This window comes from Ovis canadensis, chromosome 12 (genome assembly GCF_042477335.2).
Source record: "Ovis canadensis isolate MfBH-ARS-UI-01 breed Bighorn chromosome 12, ARS-UI_OviCan_v2, whole genome shotgun sequence".
NCBI classification, from domain to species: domain Eukaryota; kingdom Metazoa; phylum Chordata; class Mammalia; order Artiodactyla; family Bovidae; genus Ovis; species Ovis canadensis.
Window position 1 is genome coordinate 29,820,855 of NC_091256.1, and position 18,839 is coordinate 29,839,693.

The 18,839-nt window shown below is 38.3% G+C and overlaps 1 protein-coding gene across 1 annotated transcript in view; it reads right to left on the minus strand.

Moving 5' to 3' along the window:
* USH2A (usherin) overlaps positions 1 to 18,839 on the minus strand; it is a 939,490-nt gene that overhangs the window by 431,247 nt on the left and 489,404 nt on the right. The window contains exons 32-33 of the mRNA XM_069544562.1: positions 6,568 to 6,727; positions 5,045 to 5,216 (exon numbers count right to left, since the gene is read on the minus strand). Coding sequence (XP_069400663.1) covers positions 5,045 to 5,216; positions 6,568 to 6,727 — 332 coding nt within the window. The remainder of the gene's footprint in view (positions 1 to 5,044; positions 5,217 to 6,567; positions 6,728 to 18,839) is intronic.

The following is an 18,839-nucleotide window of genomic DNA, read 5'->3' on the forward strand; positions in this document are numbered from 1 at the left end:
ATATTATCTAAATGAAAATGAACCAATCAGTATCTTATTTGACCTACCAGCACAACATTCAATGCAACTGAATGCTGATTAAAATTTTGGCTTGGAACAGCTAAACAAAAATTTGGACTTGATCAAAGATGTCTTTATGAATTGGCAAGGTCTTTGAAAGCCTATGAGATATTAAAATAAGGTGTTTTACCCATCTCCTATCACTTTTATCAATTATAACCATGTTGTTTTAAATTGAAAAGTCATACTACTACCCTGCAATGAAGAATATCCAGTCCCAATAGGAGATTCAATTTTGGTACAATAAAATGCATAACTAATAAAAGTGTATCAATTATTTTTGAAATTATAAATATTAAGAACATCCAAAACTAGCATTTTCTTTTACAACAGTTTGTTTTCAGATAAGTAGGGTCTGATGATGTTAAGAATGTAGCATATTTTAACATATGAAGAAAAAGAAAAAGGCCGTGTTATCTAGAAATGATCTTTTGAAAATTTAAAGCTCGTCATCTCTAAGAATCTGTCCAGGAAATATATTGAACACAAACTTCATCAAGAGGCAAATGTCTAGCAGTAATATGACTATTATCAAACCATATATACCTTGATACCTGCCTGTCTTACTGGCCTCCTTATTTAATTGCTGGCTTACTATCTTTATTAGGAATTATGACACTTTGCAATACCATTTGTTAAATGCAGCAAAATATTATGCTATTTCTTCTAGGACAAAGAGCATATATTTGGAAAAATGCAGTCCCTACTCTGACATTTTACAGCAAGTTACTTGATTCATATCAGGCCTCAGACTCTGTGAAATAAATATTCTCAGTGTTCATTCATTCATTCAAGAATCATTCATGAGCTTAGTTTCCAGATATTGTGCTTAATTCTGCAGACAGAACTTTGAAATATGCAGTCTCTACCCCTTTGGATTTTATAATATAATATTAAAAAGCCTAAGATCATGGCATCCGGTCCCATCACTTCATGGCAAATCAAAGAGGGGAAAAGTGGAAACAGCGACAGATTTTATTTTCCTGGGCTTCAAAATCACTGTGGGTGGTGACTGTAGCCATGAAATTAAAAGATGCTTGCTCCTTGGAAGGAAAGCTATGGCAAACCTAGAGAACATATTAAATCGCGACCTAGCTTTTCTGACAAATGACCATATAGTCAAAGCTATGGTTTTTCCAAACCTTTGGAAAAGTCATTTACTTTTAGATGTAGAGTTGGACCATAAAGAAGGCTAAGTGCCAAGGAATTGATGCTTTCAAAATATGGTGCTGGAGAAGACTCTTGAGAGTCCCTTGCACAGCAAGGAGATAAAACTACTCACTCCTAAAGGAAGGGCTACCATGATAGCTCGGTTGTTAAAGAATCCACCTACAGTGGAGGAGATCCTGGCTCTATTCATGGGTCAAGAAAGATCCACTGGAGAAGGAATAGGCTACCCACTGTAGTATACTAGTGCTCTCCTTGTGGATCAGCTGGTAAAGAATCCCCCCACAATGTGGGGGACCTGGGTTCAATCTCTGGGTTGGGAAGATCCCCTGGAGAAGGGAAAGGCTACCCACTCTAGTATTCTGGCCTGGAGAATTCCGCACACTGTATAGTCCATGGGGTCACAAAGAGTTAGACACTGATCAGACGGGAATGAGTGACTTTCACTTTCAATCCTACCGCTACTGCTAAGTCACTTCAGTTGTGTCCGACTCTGTGTGACCCCATAGACGCCAGCCCACCAGGCTCCCCTGTCCCTGGGATTCTCCAGGCAAGAACACTGGAGTGGGTTGCCATTTCCTTCTCCAATGCATGAAAGGGAAAAGTCAAAGTGAAGTCACTCAAGGAATTCAATTCTGAATATTCATTGGAAGGACTTATGCTAAAGCTGAAGCTCCAATACTTTGACCATCTGATGTGAAACTCATTGGAAAAGACCTTGGGAAAGGGATGAGGGCAGGAGAAGTGGGTGACAGAGGTTATAATGGTTGGATAGGAACACCGACTCAGTGGATTCGAGCTTGAGCAAACTCCGGGAGATAGTGGAGGACAGGGAACCCAGGTGTGCTGCAGTCCATGGGGTTGCAAAGAGTCAGACACAACTTAGCGACTGAGCAACAGGGAAAACTACACGGAACCACATGAAGTAGATACCTGCTCCAGTCTGGAGTAAATCATATGGAACCAGCATGTATTTTTCTCCAATGCCTGCCTAAATGCTTTGTATCTGTATGTTTTGTTTCCTAGTCCTCAGTCAATATGCTAAGACTATCTACAAAGGCAGCTCCATCTCATCAGATGAGAACCTGATCTCCATCTATTAATCTAATGACCTTGAAAGCCAGTTATCCTGTTGAAAGCGTGAAATATACACGGGTTCCTCAATTAACCAAGATGAACCTAAAATGTTCTGGTTCATTTAATTTACCTGTTAACAGAGTTAAAGTAAAAAGACCTTTTAGTTGAATACTTTCTGAAAATATGTCAGTGTATATTCTGCCCTAAAAACACAGTGAAATCAAAAATAATATGAGTAAATTTACTTTCCTAACAAGACTTAGGGCAAAGACTCTTGCATCTTTATGACATCTTGCATCAACATTTTTCAGTGGCTGACAGGTCTCCTTTGACTTCACAGAATATTATTTGGGGTCAACTTTTTAGCATCATAGAATTTTAGGGCTCAAAGATACATTAAAAATCACTTAATTCAAAGTCCTAATTTTAGGCTTGAAAAACATAAGACTCAGTGCAATTAAGTGAATTTTTCAGGTCATTCAGTTAGCGGCAAATCTGAATTAATATTCAAGAAAGTGGACTCCCAATCTAATTGTATTTATTTTTCAAGGTATTACAGACTTATAAGACATAGGAGATTCAGGTGGGTCTTCATTTACTGTGCAAAATATCCTAAAAATTGTCTTGAAAGTAGAACTTTGGTTCATACCCTTTGCCTCCTTCTAATAAAAGCCAAGAGTAACACAATTTCTGTTTAATTTTTCTTGTTTCTAAGCAACAGGGGCTTTTCTTGTTTTGATATCACCACTGTTTTGAAATGACGTGGATTTCTGTATTCGCTTTTGAAAATCAAGTTAATACACTTCTTATATCTTGGGTGAAAAAGCTAAGAAATTAAATTGCTGATTCAGAAACCCATCGTTGTGCTGAACACCTAGGCACATGGAGACAGTTCTGAAAAGAATTTTTAACACTGTCTGATTGCCCTTGTTTTGTGGTGTCAGGTCAGACAGTTAGCAACAGTTGAATGTAGTTTATTTTCTCGTGGTATAATATTTGGAGCATCCAAGAGCATGTTAAATGAAATGAATGCATACCCAGTGTCTACATAAATGTAAATTTATTCATAATCAAGAGCAGAATATTTTCTATGGCATTTATCAAGGCAAATACCCTTATATAGGTATTGCTATAAAATGAAGAGTGTGTTTAAAACAAATAGGGACAATCTCATGTTTATATTCAGTTATTTTCAGATATGCTATTAAACTTAAAAAAGATTATATTTCATCAAAAAAAACAAAGGAAACTACTGAGTATAAATTCCACAGTAATATCAAGGTCTTTTAAAAGATCTTTGTGTAAAAGTGCTATTTTGCATTAAAAAAATGCTATTACCTGTCTAAACTATGTTGATTCTAGGGTTTTATTAAGTGACTGTTATTTTGAGATAGAAATGTAATGTAAACCAGAATATAATAACAATCAAGAATATTTGAGGGTCATTTAAATCTTTATTTTAAGTCACATGGCCATCTATAACAAAACACTGGGTAGAGCTGGTTACAATATGTGATTTGACCTGGATCATCTGCCTTCCCTAGGTGCCATAGGCACAGATCATTGCCAATATATAAGTGCAGAGGAAAAGGACACCCAAGGAATAAGCATGCAATTTTCAAAAGCAGGAAGAGGGAAATGACCAGACAAAATCCATTGATGACTATGACTAAGTTATGCTGGCTTCATCAAAAAGGAGAATGTACTGTAACATCTCAAGGGCTGATTTCCAGACTATAGTTTCCTACTATAGCAATGTAGCTGGATCTTATAAAAGAAATAGAACTCAGGTCCAGACAGCCATTTAAAAACTCTCTGCATTTCATGTAGACTCTTCTCGTTGCATATGTTTTATGACTCTTTCTGCAGATTGTCATCACTTTCTTCACTTTTGCTGGGTGCCTAAAGGCAAGTTTAAATGATGATAGAATAATCTAGATCTCCCATCAAACACAAACTATCTCTGATTCTTGAATTAAAATGGCAGGGAAATGAGGGCCACACCACAATTTGGTAGCTTACCTGGCCTGTTCAGAGAAACAATGACTCTCTCAAGACCAACTCCCTGGAAACAAGACTTGTTTATCCTACTAATCAAGCAGCTTACCTCCTTCCCTTCCTGATTCAAAGAACCGTAACCAAGGAGCAGTGTTCTCATTGGAAAAACTCACTTTCAGGATCTCTACGAATGTTGCCAAAAGTTTAATAAGATAAATGTGTCTAAATGCTGTACTCTATTAATACTAAATGTTCATCCTTGAGAAAGATATTATACTCTCTGAATCTTAGTATCATTATTATTAAAGTGGAAATAATTTAAAAATATATATATATATAAGACCTACATTTTCATACCATGCATTGCTTTCTTAATGAATACAAGCCCCATCAGGAAATAGCCTTAGTAATCCAAGCATTTTCTGAAAAGCCCTCAACAATTATGACATTCTATAAATAATAAAAACAAGAAATAATTTCTGATAATCCCAAATTAGATTTGGAAAAATCTCCTGTTTCAGATGGTTATTCTATCATTTTGCATAATAAAAAATAAATACGTAGGTATTAGGTCAGCAATATTTTCACTTTGTATGTGAAGTGAGTTTTCAGTGTAAATAGCAATACAAGAGAATTTTGTTTGTTTTTTTTTAAGTGAGAGATGAAGAGAAGATAGGACAAAAGGGAAGCAGCAAGGAGAGGGACGAGGACAGACAAAGCGATAAAAATAAAGTGAACTTACTGCCAGTTTGATGAGATATTTATTACCAGGTAAAAGGTACTGCAGAGTGTGATCCTGAAAAAGTTCTGTGTTGTTATAGATGACATCCCAAACGGTAAAATCATGTGTGTGATTTGAAATATATAATATATAGCGCTCCAGAATTCCATTTACTTTTCTTGGTTGTTTCCACCTGGGAATGAAAAACTGTAGCATCATAATCATCATATATTCAAGTCAAATCTGAAATGTGCAGGATTTTTTAAAGACACATATGAGCTTGGATTTATGCCATCGTAAAGAAACACACTGAGAGCTCAAAAGTAATTCACTTAAAAAACACCAAGTAGGTATTAGATATCTATTCTGAATGGTACCGAAATAAGACATAGTGCCTGTTTCTAGTTATTTATCATTTTAATTAGCTAGTAATACAAAAATGTAAGAGTCAGTGCTTGATTTTGAACTCGGGCCGTGGAACAACAGTTGGGAGAAGTAGAATGTCTGAGAACTTCTGAGAAATGAGAGGGAGAGCTAATTGTATAATTTTCATGTCACAGTTGTCTTGAAAGGTGCAGCAATCTAACACAGAGTTTCAGTATGTATCTACTGAAGAAAAGTTGAGATTGGAAAGGCTGAAGTCAGTAGTCAATTAAGATTCCTGGAAGGAAGTAACACACTACCTGGATACATAAGATCATATCCTTGATGGACTGGAATTGGTAGGCAGAAGGGAAAGTTGAGAGTATTCCAGATGAGGGCTACAAAGTGTCAGGGGGAATGTGTAGGACAAATTGTGGAATAGACAGGAATTGGTAAATTGAGAAATACTTAGAGTAGAGGTAAATTTTTTAAGGTAAATAAAGTGGGCTCAGCTTGGGACACACTGAAAGCCAACAGGGGTTTAAACTGGGAACAACAGGATATGAAATCCCAGTGTCCGTCAGCTTGAATGAACATCATAGTATCTTCAATTCAAACTCTTTAACTGGTGAGAACACCCAGATGAAGAATGATTAATGTAAACAAGTACTAGCTGGTGGGAACAGAGGTCTTTTAAGCTTCAGTTAAGTACTGCAATACACCTTGTACCTCACATATTAAGAAATGGATAATAATCAGTATTATCAAAAATAATCTGAACATGCCAGTATATGAAAGCATCTCTCTGACTTCAACTTCAGGGAAGCAAGACAGTCCTATTTTATAATCAAAAAGAAAAAAAATTATGCTAATTCCAAATTATTGCAAATAATGCTTCACATTAAAAACAAGCCCAGGGCAGTCATGTAAGTGGTCAGTTTTTTCCTTTTTGAAGTTTGCACAGAATTTACGTACATGTGTGCCTCAGCTTGATTGCATAAAGACAAAATGGAAATTAAGCTGGCAAGTGATAATCAAAGATTCCCAGAACCACTGAACTAATCACTTCTGTGCATTTAATCACAATAAAATTAATTTTATGTCACAAACCCTTCCCTTGATTGAACTCACTGGGATTCTTGCATGAACCAGCGTGTAATAGGGACGATGTTTCTACTTACTGAATGTATACAGTTCTAGAATCCAGGACAGTCAGAATTGGGGGATCCACGTGTTCTGGTGGCAGCTGTGCGGTGGACAGTATGACCAGGGAACTGTTTGTACATCCCACATGTGTACAAGCACTGAGCAGAAACTGGTGGGGCGTAAATGCCGCTAAATCTGTAGGGGGAACAAGAATTTATTTACTATCATACTTTTTATTCAGGAGATTTCACTTATCCTCTACTTTCTTATATCTTAGAACTGTAACAGTAAAGCTTAAAATAAACATCAATAGCCACACAAATCAATAGCAATAAAATATAGGCTGTTTTATCCTTTAAATATACTATGGTTATTTTCAAATAGACAAGTGTCAGTCAGACTAGGTTTAAGTTTTTCTTTTAACAATTTGACTGTTTTCTTGGTTGTCTGTGACCAGGTAAATCATTTTCTGAGTTTAGAGTTAGTTCAAGGGCTCTGTTAAAAAATAAATGAGACATTTAAATTATTTTTAAAGTATATTTGAAGACAACAGGCCTGGTTTTTCAAATGCAAATACATAGCTTATAACAGTGACTTTGCTCTTGTAATTTCTTTTGTTGAATTTTTTCTTCTTCTATCCACCCGACCAACTGCGTGTTATTTGACCTTCAAATTGTCCAGGATCAGTGCAAATGCCAAATTCTTTTTTAACATTTCACCAGCATACTCTGCTATGACCCTTGGCAGAAGATGGAGCTATCATCCTCTCCTTTGTCTCTCAGAGTTTTGCACACACTTTTGGCATAACACAACACTGTGCCATAATGATTTATTTCCATGACTCTCTGATCCATTAGACTGAACACTATAAAGGAAGCAATGGTGCTATATTCATTTTACATCCTCAGTATCTAGTACATTGCCTGTACCCTGTAGGTCTGAATATATGTTTGAATAAATGAAAAAAGAATTAACTAATGACATGATCTAGATATAGTAGAGCTAGGTATGAAAGCTGAAAAAGATAACTGAGCTAGTACTCGATCCAGTAACACTCTCCCTGAACTTCTTTAGTACTTCATACCTATCTGGCTCTTTGAAAGTGAAAGTTGCTGAGTCATGTCCAACCCTTTGCGACCACGTGAACTGTACAGTCCATGGAGTTCTCCAGGCCAGAATACTGGAGTTGGTGGCCACTCCCTTTTCCAGGGGATCTTCCCAACCCAGGGATCAAACCCAGGTCTCCCTCATTGCAGGTGGATTCTTTACCCGCTGAATCACAAGGGAAGCCCAAGAATACTGGAGTGGACAGCCTATCCCTTCTCCAGCAGATCTTCCTGACCCAGGAATAGAACCAGGGTCTCCTGCATTGCAGGTGGATTCTTTACCAGCTGAGCTACCAGGAAAGCCCATCTGTCTCTCTAAAAGAAACTATATTCACTTGCATTAAAAGAAGCTAATCTGTAATTTACTAATTCAATTCTGAAATATCCCAAACACTTTATTTAGAAAGGTATTCAATAATCATTTTGTTGACTGAATCTAAGCAAAGTTCAGTCAACTCTACCAAGATTTAACCACGTCACATTTTCATACTGCTAGAAATAATCATTATTTTCAGGAATACTTTTGAAATAAGGTAGTTACAATGTAAGCAACACATTTTCTTTAAAGATCATTAACCTTGAACCATTACAATTTCATGTATAAAAGATGAATGAAATGCAACCTAACTCAGGGAAATAGATTTTGCATTGCACTGACAGCGAAAGTAAACCGGAAAGAGAACACTTCTGATTTTCATGCAAAGTATAATCAATTGGTTAAACATGTAGGTCATCAGAATAAAGGCAAAAAAAATTTTTTACACTAAAAATAGCTACTCTAGAACAAAAGGTGATTACCAAGAAGAGACTTATAATGCTTTTGATTAAACTTGTTTGCTTCACAACTGTTTCTTACAGGTCCTTGATGGTACCAAGTTGGGGTTGGAGGCAACACAGACAATGGGGCAGGATGGGGTGGGTGGGGTCAGAAGATAAGTTATAAGAATACTTTGAAGTTGGTGTTAAAACAGCATGGCCTTGCCAGAGACTTCTGAGAAATGGCAGGAACAGCTATACTATGCGTGCACAAGTCAGACAGAAGTAAGGTACTTTCATTTGGAAAAACATTCTATGAAACTTATAAAGTTAAAAGTCATAATAATAATGGCCTCGGAGGCTATACAGAGAGCAACTATTATTTACTGTGGGAAAAATTCATGCAAAAAAACATGTCCTACTAGCAGGTCCAACCCAAATATTGGGTTGGTCAAAAAGTTCATTTAGGGTTTACATACTGTCTTAAGGAAAACCCTGAATGAATATTTTGGCCAACCCAAAGCAATGCGTAATATGCTAACATATTATACCTCCCATTTCCCTGTTTTTGTCATCTTTTCCTTCTGATTCTCAAGAGCTTGGTGACTGCAGCCTTTCATCCCTCCCATCTGTCTGAATTCCCTGCATTTCTGAGAAAAGGAAGCTGGGGATTTGACTTAAAAGCCAGTTGCAGGAGCAAAACCAAGGAGGAAACAGAACCTCCAGGAAAGAGGGAATCCCTGTTGGGTAAGTACTACTAGAGAAAAGCTGTTATATTTGAACATGAGAATACAACTGTTTTCTCTGAAAACATATCCCAGCAGGAAACTGTTTTCCATGGGGCTGATTCCAAATGACTTTGGAATATTTTACATGACAATGTCTCCTAGCCATACCGAAGTGTCTTGGTCAGCTGCTAACCAGACTGGATGCTACGATGATCTTTTGCCAGTGAACTCTTTGTGGGCAATTCTTGCTTTCTTACATTCTAGCTTGTTGAGGCAGGGATTTGGTTACCTACTTTGCAATTGGTTAAGAAGTCGTAGCATTCAATGGCAACCCAAGACATATATGTATGTGCTGGCTGGCACAGACTTGCATAGCCAAGTAGTCCTTAGTTATCCTGAGCTGGTAGGGTCAGAAGGCATCATCATAGTATCACCTTATCAAGTGTCTTCTTATCACAGAATGCCCCATTCTTCTTTACACTACAGTCTCCATGCTTTGAGGGTGACCTTGATCACAGAACTCCTAAACTCACCCAGAATAAACTGCCTCAAATGGGAGTATCTTTCTGTATTAGTTCCAGGATTACTCTCTGTGCCTGGATTCTACTCTGACAAAATATGCTCCTCCATAGGTTGGGAAGCATCCACATATATGATGGTCAGGACTGAGGGGGACCAGGATGAGGAGGTGAACAAATAGGGTCACATTGCTAGAGAAAGCCAGTATGGCTTGTGACCCAGGCCTGAAGTAGAAGATGCCAACTCTTATCAAGTCCTCCACTCATTGCTGGGATTTACTTCCAGACTATTTAAGGTAATAAGAAATTGATGGATGAGAAAGTTGTTGCATTTTAGGAGTTCAGCATGGCTTTAAATTGAATGTTGACTAGGGTTTAAGGCTAGTATGTACATATGTACATAAAGTATGAAAAGTGCCAAAAGTGTCACAGAAAACAGAACAGAGCAAGAAGCAAGAGTGCACAGTAATTTTAAAGGCAAGAGTCAGGGATGTGAGCTAAGTTTGCTGTCATATTCATTTTAATATATATGTGAGTGAAGTCATAAGGCTGTACACCTTAAACTCAATTATTACATGTCAATTATATGTCAAGAATACTGAAGGGAAAAGAAAAAAAGCATGAGTCAGTGGAGGCCACAGCAGCAAAATGACATTTTGAGCAAATGCCTGGAAAGAATGAGAGTAACAGTTGTGGGGATTCTAAGCCAAGGACTATTTCAGGAGAGGGAACAAGCTAAGCAAAGACTTGGAAGGAGGAGCATGACTACCATGAACATGGCAAGAAGGCCAGCGAGGCTGGAGCAGAGCAAATGAAGCAGAAAGAAGTAAGAGATGACATCAGAAAATTAATAAGGGGGAGACCGTATGACTGTTGTATGTCTCTACATGGATTTGGAGTTTTAATCTGAGAGAATCTAGTTGGAAAGCTAGGAGAGGGTTTTTAACAGAGTCGTTGCATGGTTAGATATGGATTTCATGAACATCACTCTTCAATTTTAGACAGCTTTATTATGTGTCTTGGAGAAGATCATCTTGGGTTGAATACCTGGAGTGACTTATTATCTTCATGAATTTCAATGTCCAAATCTCTCCCCAGATTTGGGAAGTTCTCAGCTATAGTTTCTTTTAATAAGTTTTTTGCTCTTTTCTTTTTCTCTTCCACTTCTGGGATTCTGTGATATCTAAACTGGTTCTTTTAATGGCATCTCATAATTCGTGTAAATTTTCTTCACTCTCTTTCATTCATTTTGCTTCTCTGACTAGATGCTTTCAAATGACCTGTCTTCTAGTTCACAAATTCTTCTGCTTGGTTGAGTCTGTTCTTATATTTCTTTACTGAATTTTTTGATTGTCCTTATGTTCTTTGACTCAAGGATGTCTATTTGTTCTTTTAAACAATTTCTATGTCTTTGTTGAGCTTCCCATTTTGTTTATGCATTGTTTTTCTAACTTCATTTAGTTGGCTATCTTCATTTTCTCATAGTACAGTGTGTTTTCTTAATAGGATAAGCCTGAACTCTTGGACAGACAGTTCACAGATACTGGTTTTCCTTGGTGGTATCGTATTTCTTTGCTGATCATGATCTTTATGAATCATAGTGTCTGTATATTCAAGGAAGTAGTTGACTACCTTGACTACTTGGACTGGTTTTACCCACTGGGTAAGTCTTGAAACCAGTTTTACAGGTATAGGCCTGTCATTTGAGCCTATGGTAATGACCCTTGGACCTGTATCTTTGTGCACTGACAAGGATCCTGAGTACAGAGGGCATAAGCAGTCCAGGTGCATGGACTACTGGGTGGGCCCCGCATCTGCATGTTTAGTGTTCGGTCCAGTACTTGGATGTTCCAGGAACCTTGTATTGTGAGAGTTGACCTGGAACCTGAGGACGTGAGGGCTGGCTTAGTATTAGAACAAGCCTGGACTTGTAACTATAGGAGTCAGCCTGTGACCTGCAGCCTCAGGAGCTGAACTGTAGGCTGTGTCTGTGGGAGCCGGCCATGCACATGGCTAGGCCAAGGACCTGGGTATGTGTGTATGAGCTAGAATTAAAGCTAGGGTTGCAGAGGCTGGGCCTGGCAGACAGGAGCTACTTTGGACCACTGAAGCTGGCCAACAAAGGAGGCAAGAATACACCATGGAGAAAAGAGTCTCTCCAATAAGTGGTGGTAGAAAAACTGGACAGCTACATGTAAGAGAAGAAATTAGAACATTCTCTAAAATAATACTGAGCTCCGAAGAACTGATGCTTTTGAGCTGTGGTGTTGAGGAAGACTCTTGACAGTCCTTTGGATAGCAAGGAGATCCAACCAGTCAAACCTAAAGGAAATCAATCCTGAATATTCACTGGAAGGACTGATGCTGAAGCTGAAACTCCAATACTTTGGTCACCTGATGCAAAGAACTGACTCACTGGAAAAGACCTTGATGCTGGGAAAGATTGAAGGCAGGAGGATAAAGGGGTGTGTGTGTGTTACTCAGCCATAAAAAAGAATGAAATAATACCATTTGCAGCCACAGGGATGGATCTAGACTGTATCATACTAAGTGATGTAAGCTATAGAGAAAGACAAATGTCATATAATACTGCTCATACATGGAATCTAAGAAAAAACTATAAATAAACTTATTTACAAAACAGAAATAAACTTGCAGATCTAGAAAAACTTATGGTTACCAAAGGGGAAAGGTGGGAGGGATAAAGTAGGAGTTTGGGATTAACACAGACATACGGCTATATCTAAAATAGCCAACAAGTAGTACTGTATAGCACAGGGATCTATGCTCAATATTTTGTAATATATTATAAGGGAAAAGAATCTGAAAAAATATATAATACCTGTACATACATATATATGTTAACTGGATCACTGTGCTGTACACATGAAACTTACATAGCATTATAAATCAACTATAATTCAATTAAAAATTCATGTTTGAGACATGGCAAGTTTGAAATGTTGACTAGACAACCAAGAGGAGATGTCAATTAGGCAATCTGAATAAACTTTGGAATTTCAAGACATCCTGGCTTGAGATATACTTTGGAAAGTCATCATCATATAGATGACATTTAAAATGGATGAGAATGCAAAAATAGAGTGAGTGTGGGTAGAAAAGAGAAAAAGTTTAAGGACCCAAAAACTAAGATGTCAATCTTAAGCTGTCTGGAATAGAAGCAGAAAACCAACCATAGAGAAAGAGAAAGAACAATCAGTAAGCTATGAAGATTTGATGCCCTAGAAGTCAAATGAAGCAAATGCTTCAAAGATGATAAGTCTAATAAGAAGAGGACTAAAAGTTGAATTAGCAATATGGCAGTCATTCATATTTGTGCAATAAAAGTTTAAGTTAAGTTATGAGTGTCTAAGCCTGACTCAAATGGATTCATGAATGGATAAGAGAAGAGGAATTAGAGATAGTGAATATAAGCAACTTTTTCCATATGTTTTGCTGTGAGGGAAAATAGAGAGGTGAAACACTAGATGGAAGGTAAGTAGAGGTCAAAGAATTTTTTTTTTAATAATCAAATAAGATAAGATGACATATTCTGATAGAAATGGCCCAACAGGGAGGGCAGAATTGTTAATGGGGCTGGAGCTTTGACCTTGAATGTGTGAAAGATTGCACCCAAGAACGAAAGTGGAGGATTTGTACTCAGAAGGAGCAGGAACAGATAATCTGTGGTTATGGAGGGCAAGGATACTATGTGGGTACAAATGCTAGGGGGAGTGGGTGGGGTTTATCTTATAATTGCTTCAGTTTTCTTAGTGAAGAAGGAAGCAAGATCATCAGCCCACAGTGATCTTTTGATTCCCCAGGCCACCCTGCAGAGACCACCTGTTTCTCATAGAATGACATACACAAGTGGTCGATGATTTGATTGATTGACTACTTGTCAAATATATATAATCACTACTTGATTTGACAAGGGCCTACCTCTCATGCCTTCCATACACTGGCCATTTCTGCCCCTCCACATCCCTCCAACACTATAATCTCACACCTCCAGGCCTTTGTAGGTGCCGTCTCTTCTGATGAACACCTGTTTTCTCCTTCTTTGTGCTTGGCTGACTTTATCTCATCCATCAGGCTCATATTCCTCTGAGTGGTCCTTCTTGATAATCTAACAGCGTGGCCACCACCATCCATCCCCAGGTACCCTCAGTCATATCACCTTGCTTAGTTACTTATCATAGTTACCAAAACATGACAGAAACCACCTTGTTATTGGTCTCAGAGGGATATAAACTCTTTGAGTACAGAAAGATGCTTTCTATTGTGTTCTCCAAGATGTCTTCAGGATTGGTGAGATCTAACTAGTAGTTTTATTTGTTGAAAAAATGAATTAGGCAAGGCCAGGGAAAATTCTATGGCCTACTTTTCACAGAAATAGAGTCATACCTGAATGAAAGTCTCTAAGAATTTACTGAATACAATTTGTCAGACCAATGTAATTGTGAGATGAAGGCAATTCATTGTTAAGAGACAAGAAAAAGGCAGACTTGTATTCTTTGAATGTTAAAGCTTAATTCTCAAACATGAATATTTCATTAAAAATCTACAGTATTAAGGAAGATGTGGTACATATATAAGATGGAATGTTACTCAGTCATGAAAAGGAAAAAAAATAATGCCATGTGCAGCAACATAGATGGGCCTAGAGATTATCATACTAAATGAAGTAAGTCAGACAAAGACAAATATCATACGGTATTGCTAATATTGGAGAAGGCAATGGCACCCCACTCCAGTACTCTTGCCTGGAAAATCACAGGGACGGAGGAGCCTGGTAGGCTGCAGTCCATGGGGTTGCTAAGAGTCGGACACGACTGAGCGACTTCACTTTCACTTTTCACTTTCCTGCATTGGAGAAGGAAATGGCAGCCCACTCCAGTGTTCTTGCCTGGAGAATCCCAGGGACGGGGGAGCCTGGTAGGCTGCTATCTCTGGGGTCGCACAGAGTCAGACACAACTGAAGTGACTTAGCATTGCTTATATATGGAATACAATAAAAATGATATGAATGAACTTGTTTACAAAACAGAAACAGATTCAGTGACTTAGAAAACAAAGTTCTGGTTACCAGGGGGATGGGGGTGGGGATGGTTAGCTTGGAATTGACATGTACATACTGCTGTATATAAAAATAGATAGCCAACAAGGTCCTACTCTATATCACAGGGAATTCTGCTCAATACTCTGTAATGAGCTAAGTGGGAAAAGAAATTGAAAAAGAATAGACACATGTATCAGTTCAGTTCAGTTCAATCACTCAGTCCTGTCTGACTCTTTGCCACCCCGTGAATTGCAGCATGCCAGGCCTCCCTGTCCATCACTAACTCCCGGAGTTCACCCAAACTCATGTGCATCGAGTCAGTGATGCCATCCAGCCGTCTCATCCTCTGTCGTTCCCTTTTCCTCCTACACCCAGCATCCCAGCATCAGGGTCTTTTCCAATGAATTAACTCTTTGCATGAGGTGGCCAAAGTACTGGAGCTTCAGCGTCAGCATCAGTCCTTCCAATAAACACCCAGGACTGGTCTCCTTTAGGATGGACTGATTGGATCTCCTTGCAGTCCAAGGGACTCTCAAGAGTCTTTTCCAACACCACAGTTCAAAAGCATCAATTCTTTGGTGCTCAGCTTTCTTCACAGTCCGACTCTCACATCCATACATGACCACTGGAAAAACCATAGCCTTGACTAGACGGACCTTTGTTGGCAAAGTAATATCTCTGCTTTTCAATATGCTATCTAGGTTGGTCAAAACTTTCCTTCCAAGGAGTAGGTACAACTGAATCACTTTGCTATACACCTGAAACTAACATTGTTAATCAACTATACTCCAGTATGCAACATAAAGTTTAAAAGCTACAATATATTACGGAATATTAAAAAAAATTATTAACAGCAGTTTCCTCAAAGTGAGGGCATACAGATGAGTTAAATTTGGGGCTATACACATTTTCAAATTCTATAATATTTAAGTATATATTATATGGAGAAAAGAGCCATAGTTTACCAATACCAATTCATTATTTAAGAAAATTTATGCCAAAGACCTAGTTGACACATGCCCTATTACACTTCCTGTGTCATCATACTTCCCCTTTCCTCAATGACTTCAGCATTGGCTCAATTTTCTTTTCAATCGTAATCCCTTTTTTGGCAGCTTCAACATCCTCAGTAATGACTCATCTCTGAATCTGGCTTCATTCTAACTTCCTCAAATGTAATGCCCTTCACTTCTGCTTCATTTATTCAACACGCAGGATAGTTATACCCACTACTTAATCATCTTTGGAACCATTTCCAAGGTTCTCAATCTAAAGTCTGCCCTCTCTGGTAAATTCCCACCTCGTCCACTTGTCATATCCAAACAAACACTCATTTGCCATCACACAATGTTCAGCCTCTTATTTCCAGAGATTTTCACATTTGCATTTTCCTTGCTATGATCTTTGCTCACCCATTTCAAAGCCATACTCCCGGGTCCCTAGAGTTTTCAACCTCCCCAGTCCTCTTCTGTATCTGCTTTCCCAATTCCTAGCTCTGGCTAAATCTCATCTTCTTTCTCTAACACTTCTAAACATACTGAAAGAATCTACTGCAATTCTAGGTTTTCCAGTTTGAACTGGATCTCTATCACTCCTCAGCAATAACAATCTTGTTACCTTGTTTCTCCCTTCATGGCATTGGTCTTTTTTCCTCCTTTTATGGTTTGGACAATTCTCTGGAGAAACCAAGTGGGGTCTAAAATTGGAGTCCTCAGGATAGTTCCCTCCTCTGAACCCATCATTTTTCCTACCTGTGCCGCAGGAGCGGAGGTCAATATGGCTGTCATCCTAACCTATATCTTTTATCTTCTGCTCCTCCCTACCCTTGACCCTTTTGACGAGGGTGGAAGAGGAGAGTGAAAAAGCTAGCTTGAAACTCAACATGAAAAAAAACTAAGATCGTGGCACCCAGTCCCATCACTTCATGGCAAATAGAAGGGGAAAAGGTGGAAACAGTGACAGAGTTTATTTTCTTGAGCTCCAAAATCACTGTGGACAGTGACCACAGTGATAAAATTAAAAGACACTTGCTCCTTGGAATAAAAGCTATGACAAACATAGACATTGTTTTAAAAAGCAGAGACATCACTTTGCTAACAAAGGTCCATATAGTCAAAGCTATGGTTTTTCCAGTTGTCATGTACAGATATGAGAGCTGGACCATAAAGAAAGCTGAGCACCAAAGAATCGATGCTTTCCAATTGTGGTGCTGGAGAAGACTCTTGAGAGGCCCTTGGACTGCAAGGAGATCAAATCAGTCAATCCTAAAGGAACATTCACTGGATGGACTCATGCTGAAGCTCCGATACTTTGGTCACTTGATAAGGAGAGCTGACTCACTGGAAAAGACCCTGATGCTGGGAAAGACTGAAGGCAAAAGGAGAAGGGGGAAGCAGAGGATGAGGTGGTTAGAAAGAATCACTGACTCAATGGACATGAATGTGAGCAAATTCTGGGAGATAGTGAAGGACAGAGGAGCCTGGCGTGCTTCAGTCCATGGGTTCATAAAAAGTCAGACATGACTTAGCAAATGACCAACAACAACATAAAAATATAGATATTCACAGAAATAGAGATATATGTGGATATCTTATTGACTGAGATTTATAAAGGCTCCATGCTTAACTGGCACTTCATTTATGCTTATGATGATCATAAACCAAGATTTTACAACTTATATAGAATTAACATTTTCTCTAATCTTTTTTAAGATAAATTAATCCCCACCCATAAAATAATTTGTTTGTTCACATGTCCAGTTAAGGAAATCAGATTGCTATGCCTCTGTGATCATAGGAACTGAGGCTTTTCTTTTACTTCTGAAAATTTAAAAACTGTCAACTCAATGGTACAATGAAAGCCAGTCTGATTAAATAGCTTTTTTGACTTCCAAGTCATTTTTATGCCTGTCCTGTCCACCCCAAAGTGGATTATTCTCAATGTATTTCCATAAGAAGATGAAGTGTCATTAGGGTCCTCTAAATAATAAGGCATGAAAGAAAAAGAAAAGGGTAGAACCTAACGTGATACATGGTAGAGGAAGCTGCCCAGGTGACCGGGTTGGGAAATCCTTGGTGAAATGGGAGGAGACAGTAAGGACAAAGGAAAGGAAAATTAGAGAAAGGTAAAAGGAAGCAGCATCAGTGGGGGAAAATAAAGAATAGCTATGCAAAAGAGGAACAAATGGAATGGAGATTTTTTTTTTTTTAAGAATTAATTTAAAAAGTGAAAAAGTTCCAGGGGATGCCGACTAAGGTATTCTTTATGAGTGAAGCCATAAACAAAGCCACAATATAAACTTTAAAGCAAAGAAGAATGTGATGATGATTCTCTCCTCCCTGCCTGACTGCAACTGATTTTGTAGTGTTACTGTACAGATGTGATTAGATCCTTCAAGGGCAACGTAATGGATCAAGGGATTCAAACAATCACAGGTATGTACCAACTCTGAGTTAGTAAATGGAAGGTAGGAGAATCCTAAAAATACAAGGCTACTGTTTGTCAGAGCTCCTTCTTTCCCATTTCCTTGATGTCATCGTTTGCATAAAATCAAACACAGGGAGTTGTGGACAGGGGAAAACAGATCACTCTAATATGCATTATAAATGGATCTCAGTATCCTGAGTTGTGATACAAGGAAATGCATCCCAGTGCACGGACACTTCACCAGATACTGTCAGGCAAGCTTTAATTTACAATACTGGCCATGAATTTTATGTTATTTTATGATTGATTTCTTGCTGTTGTTCACAGCATTTTCATTGATCTCAGTTTACAAAATGAACCAATAATTAAGCAATATTTTCTTTTAATTCCTGGTATAAAGTGAAAAATTTCTATCTTTTAATTGGTTTCTCCCATCAAAAAATTAAAAGCCGTTTTGGGGCTTCCCTGGTAGCTCAGATGGTAAAGAATATGCCTGAAATGCGGGAGACCAGGTTCAATCTCTGGGTCAGGAAGATCCCCTGGAGAATAGAATGGCAACCCACTCTAGTATTCTTTCCTGGAGAAGTCCATGGGCAGAGGAGCCTGGCAGGCTGCGGTCCATGGGGACACAAAAAGTCGAATACTTTCACTTTCCTTCTTTATCACCTGGTTCTTTCTCTGAGAAACTCCTAGTAGTATTTCACAAAAGAA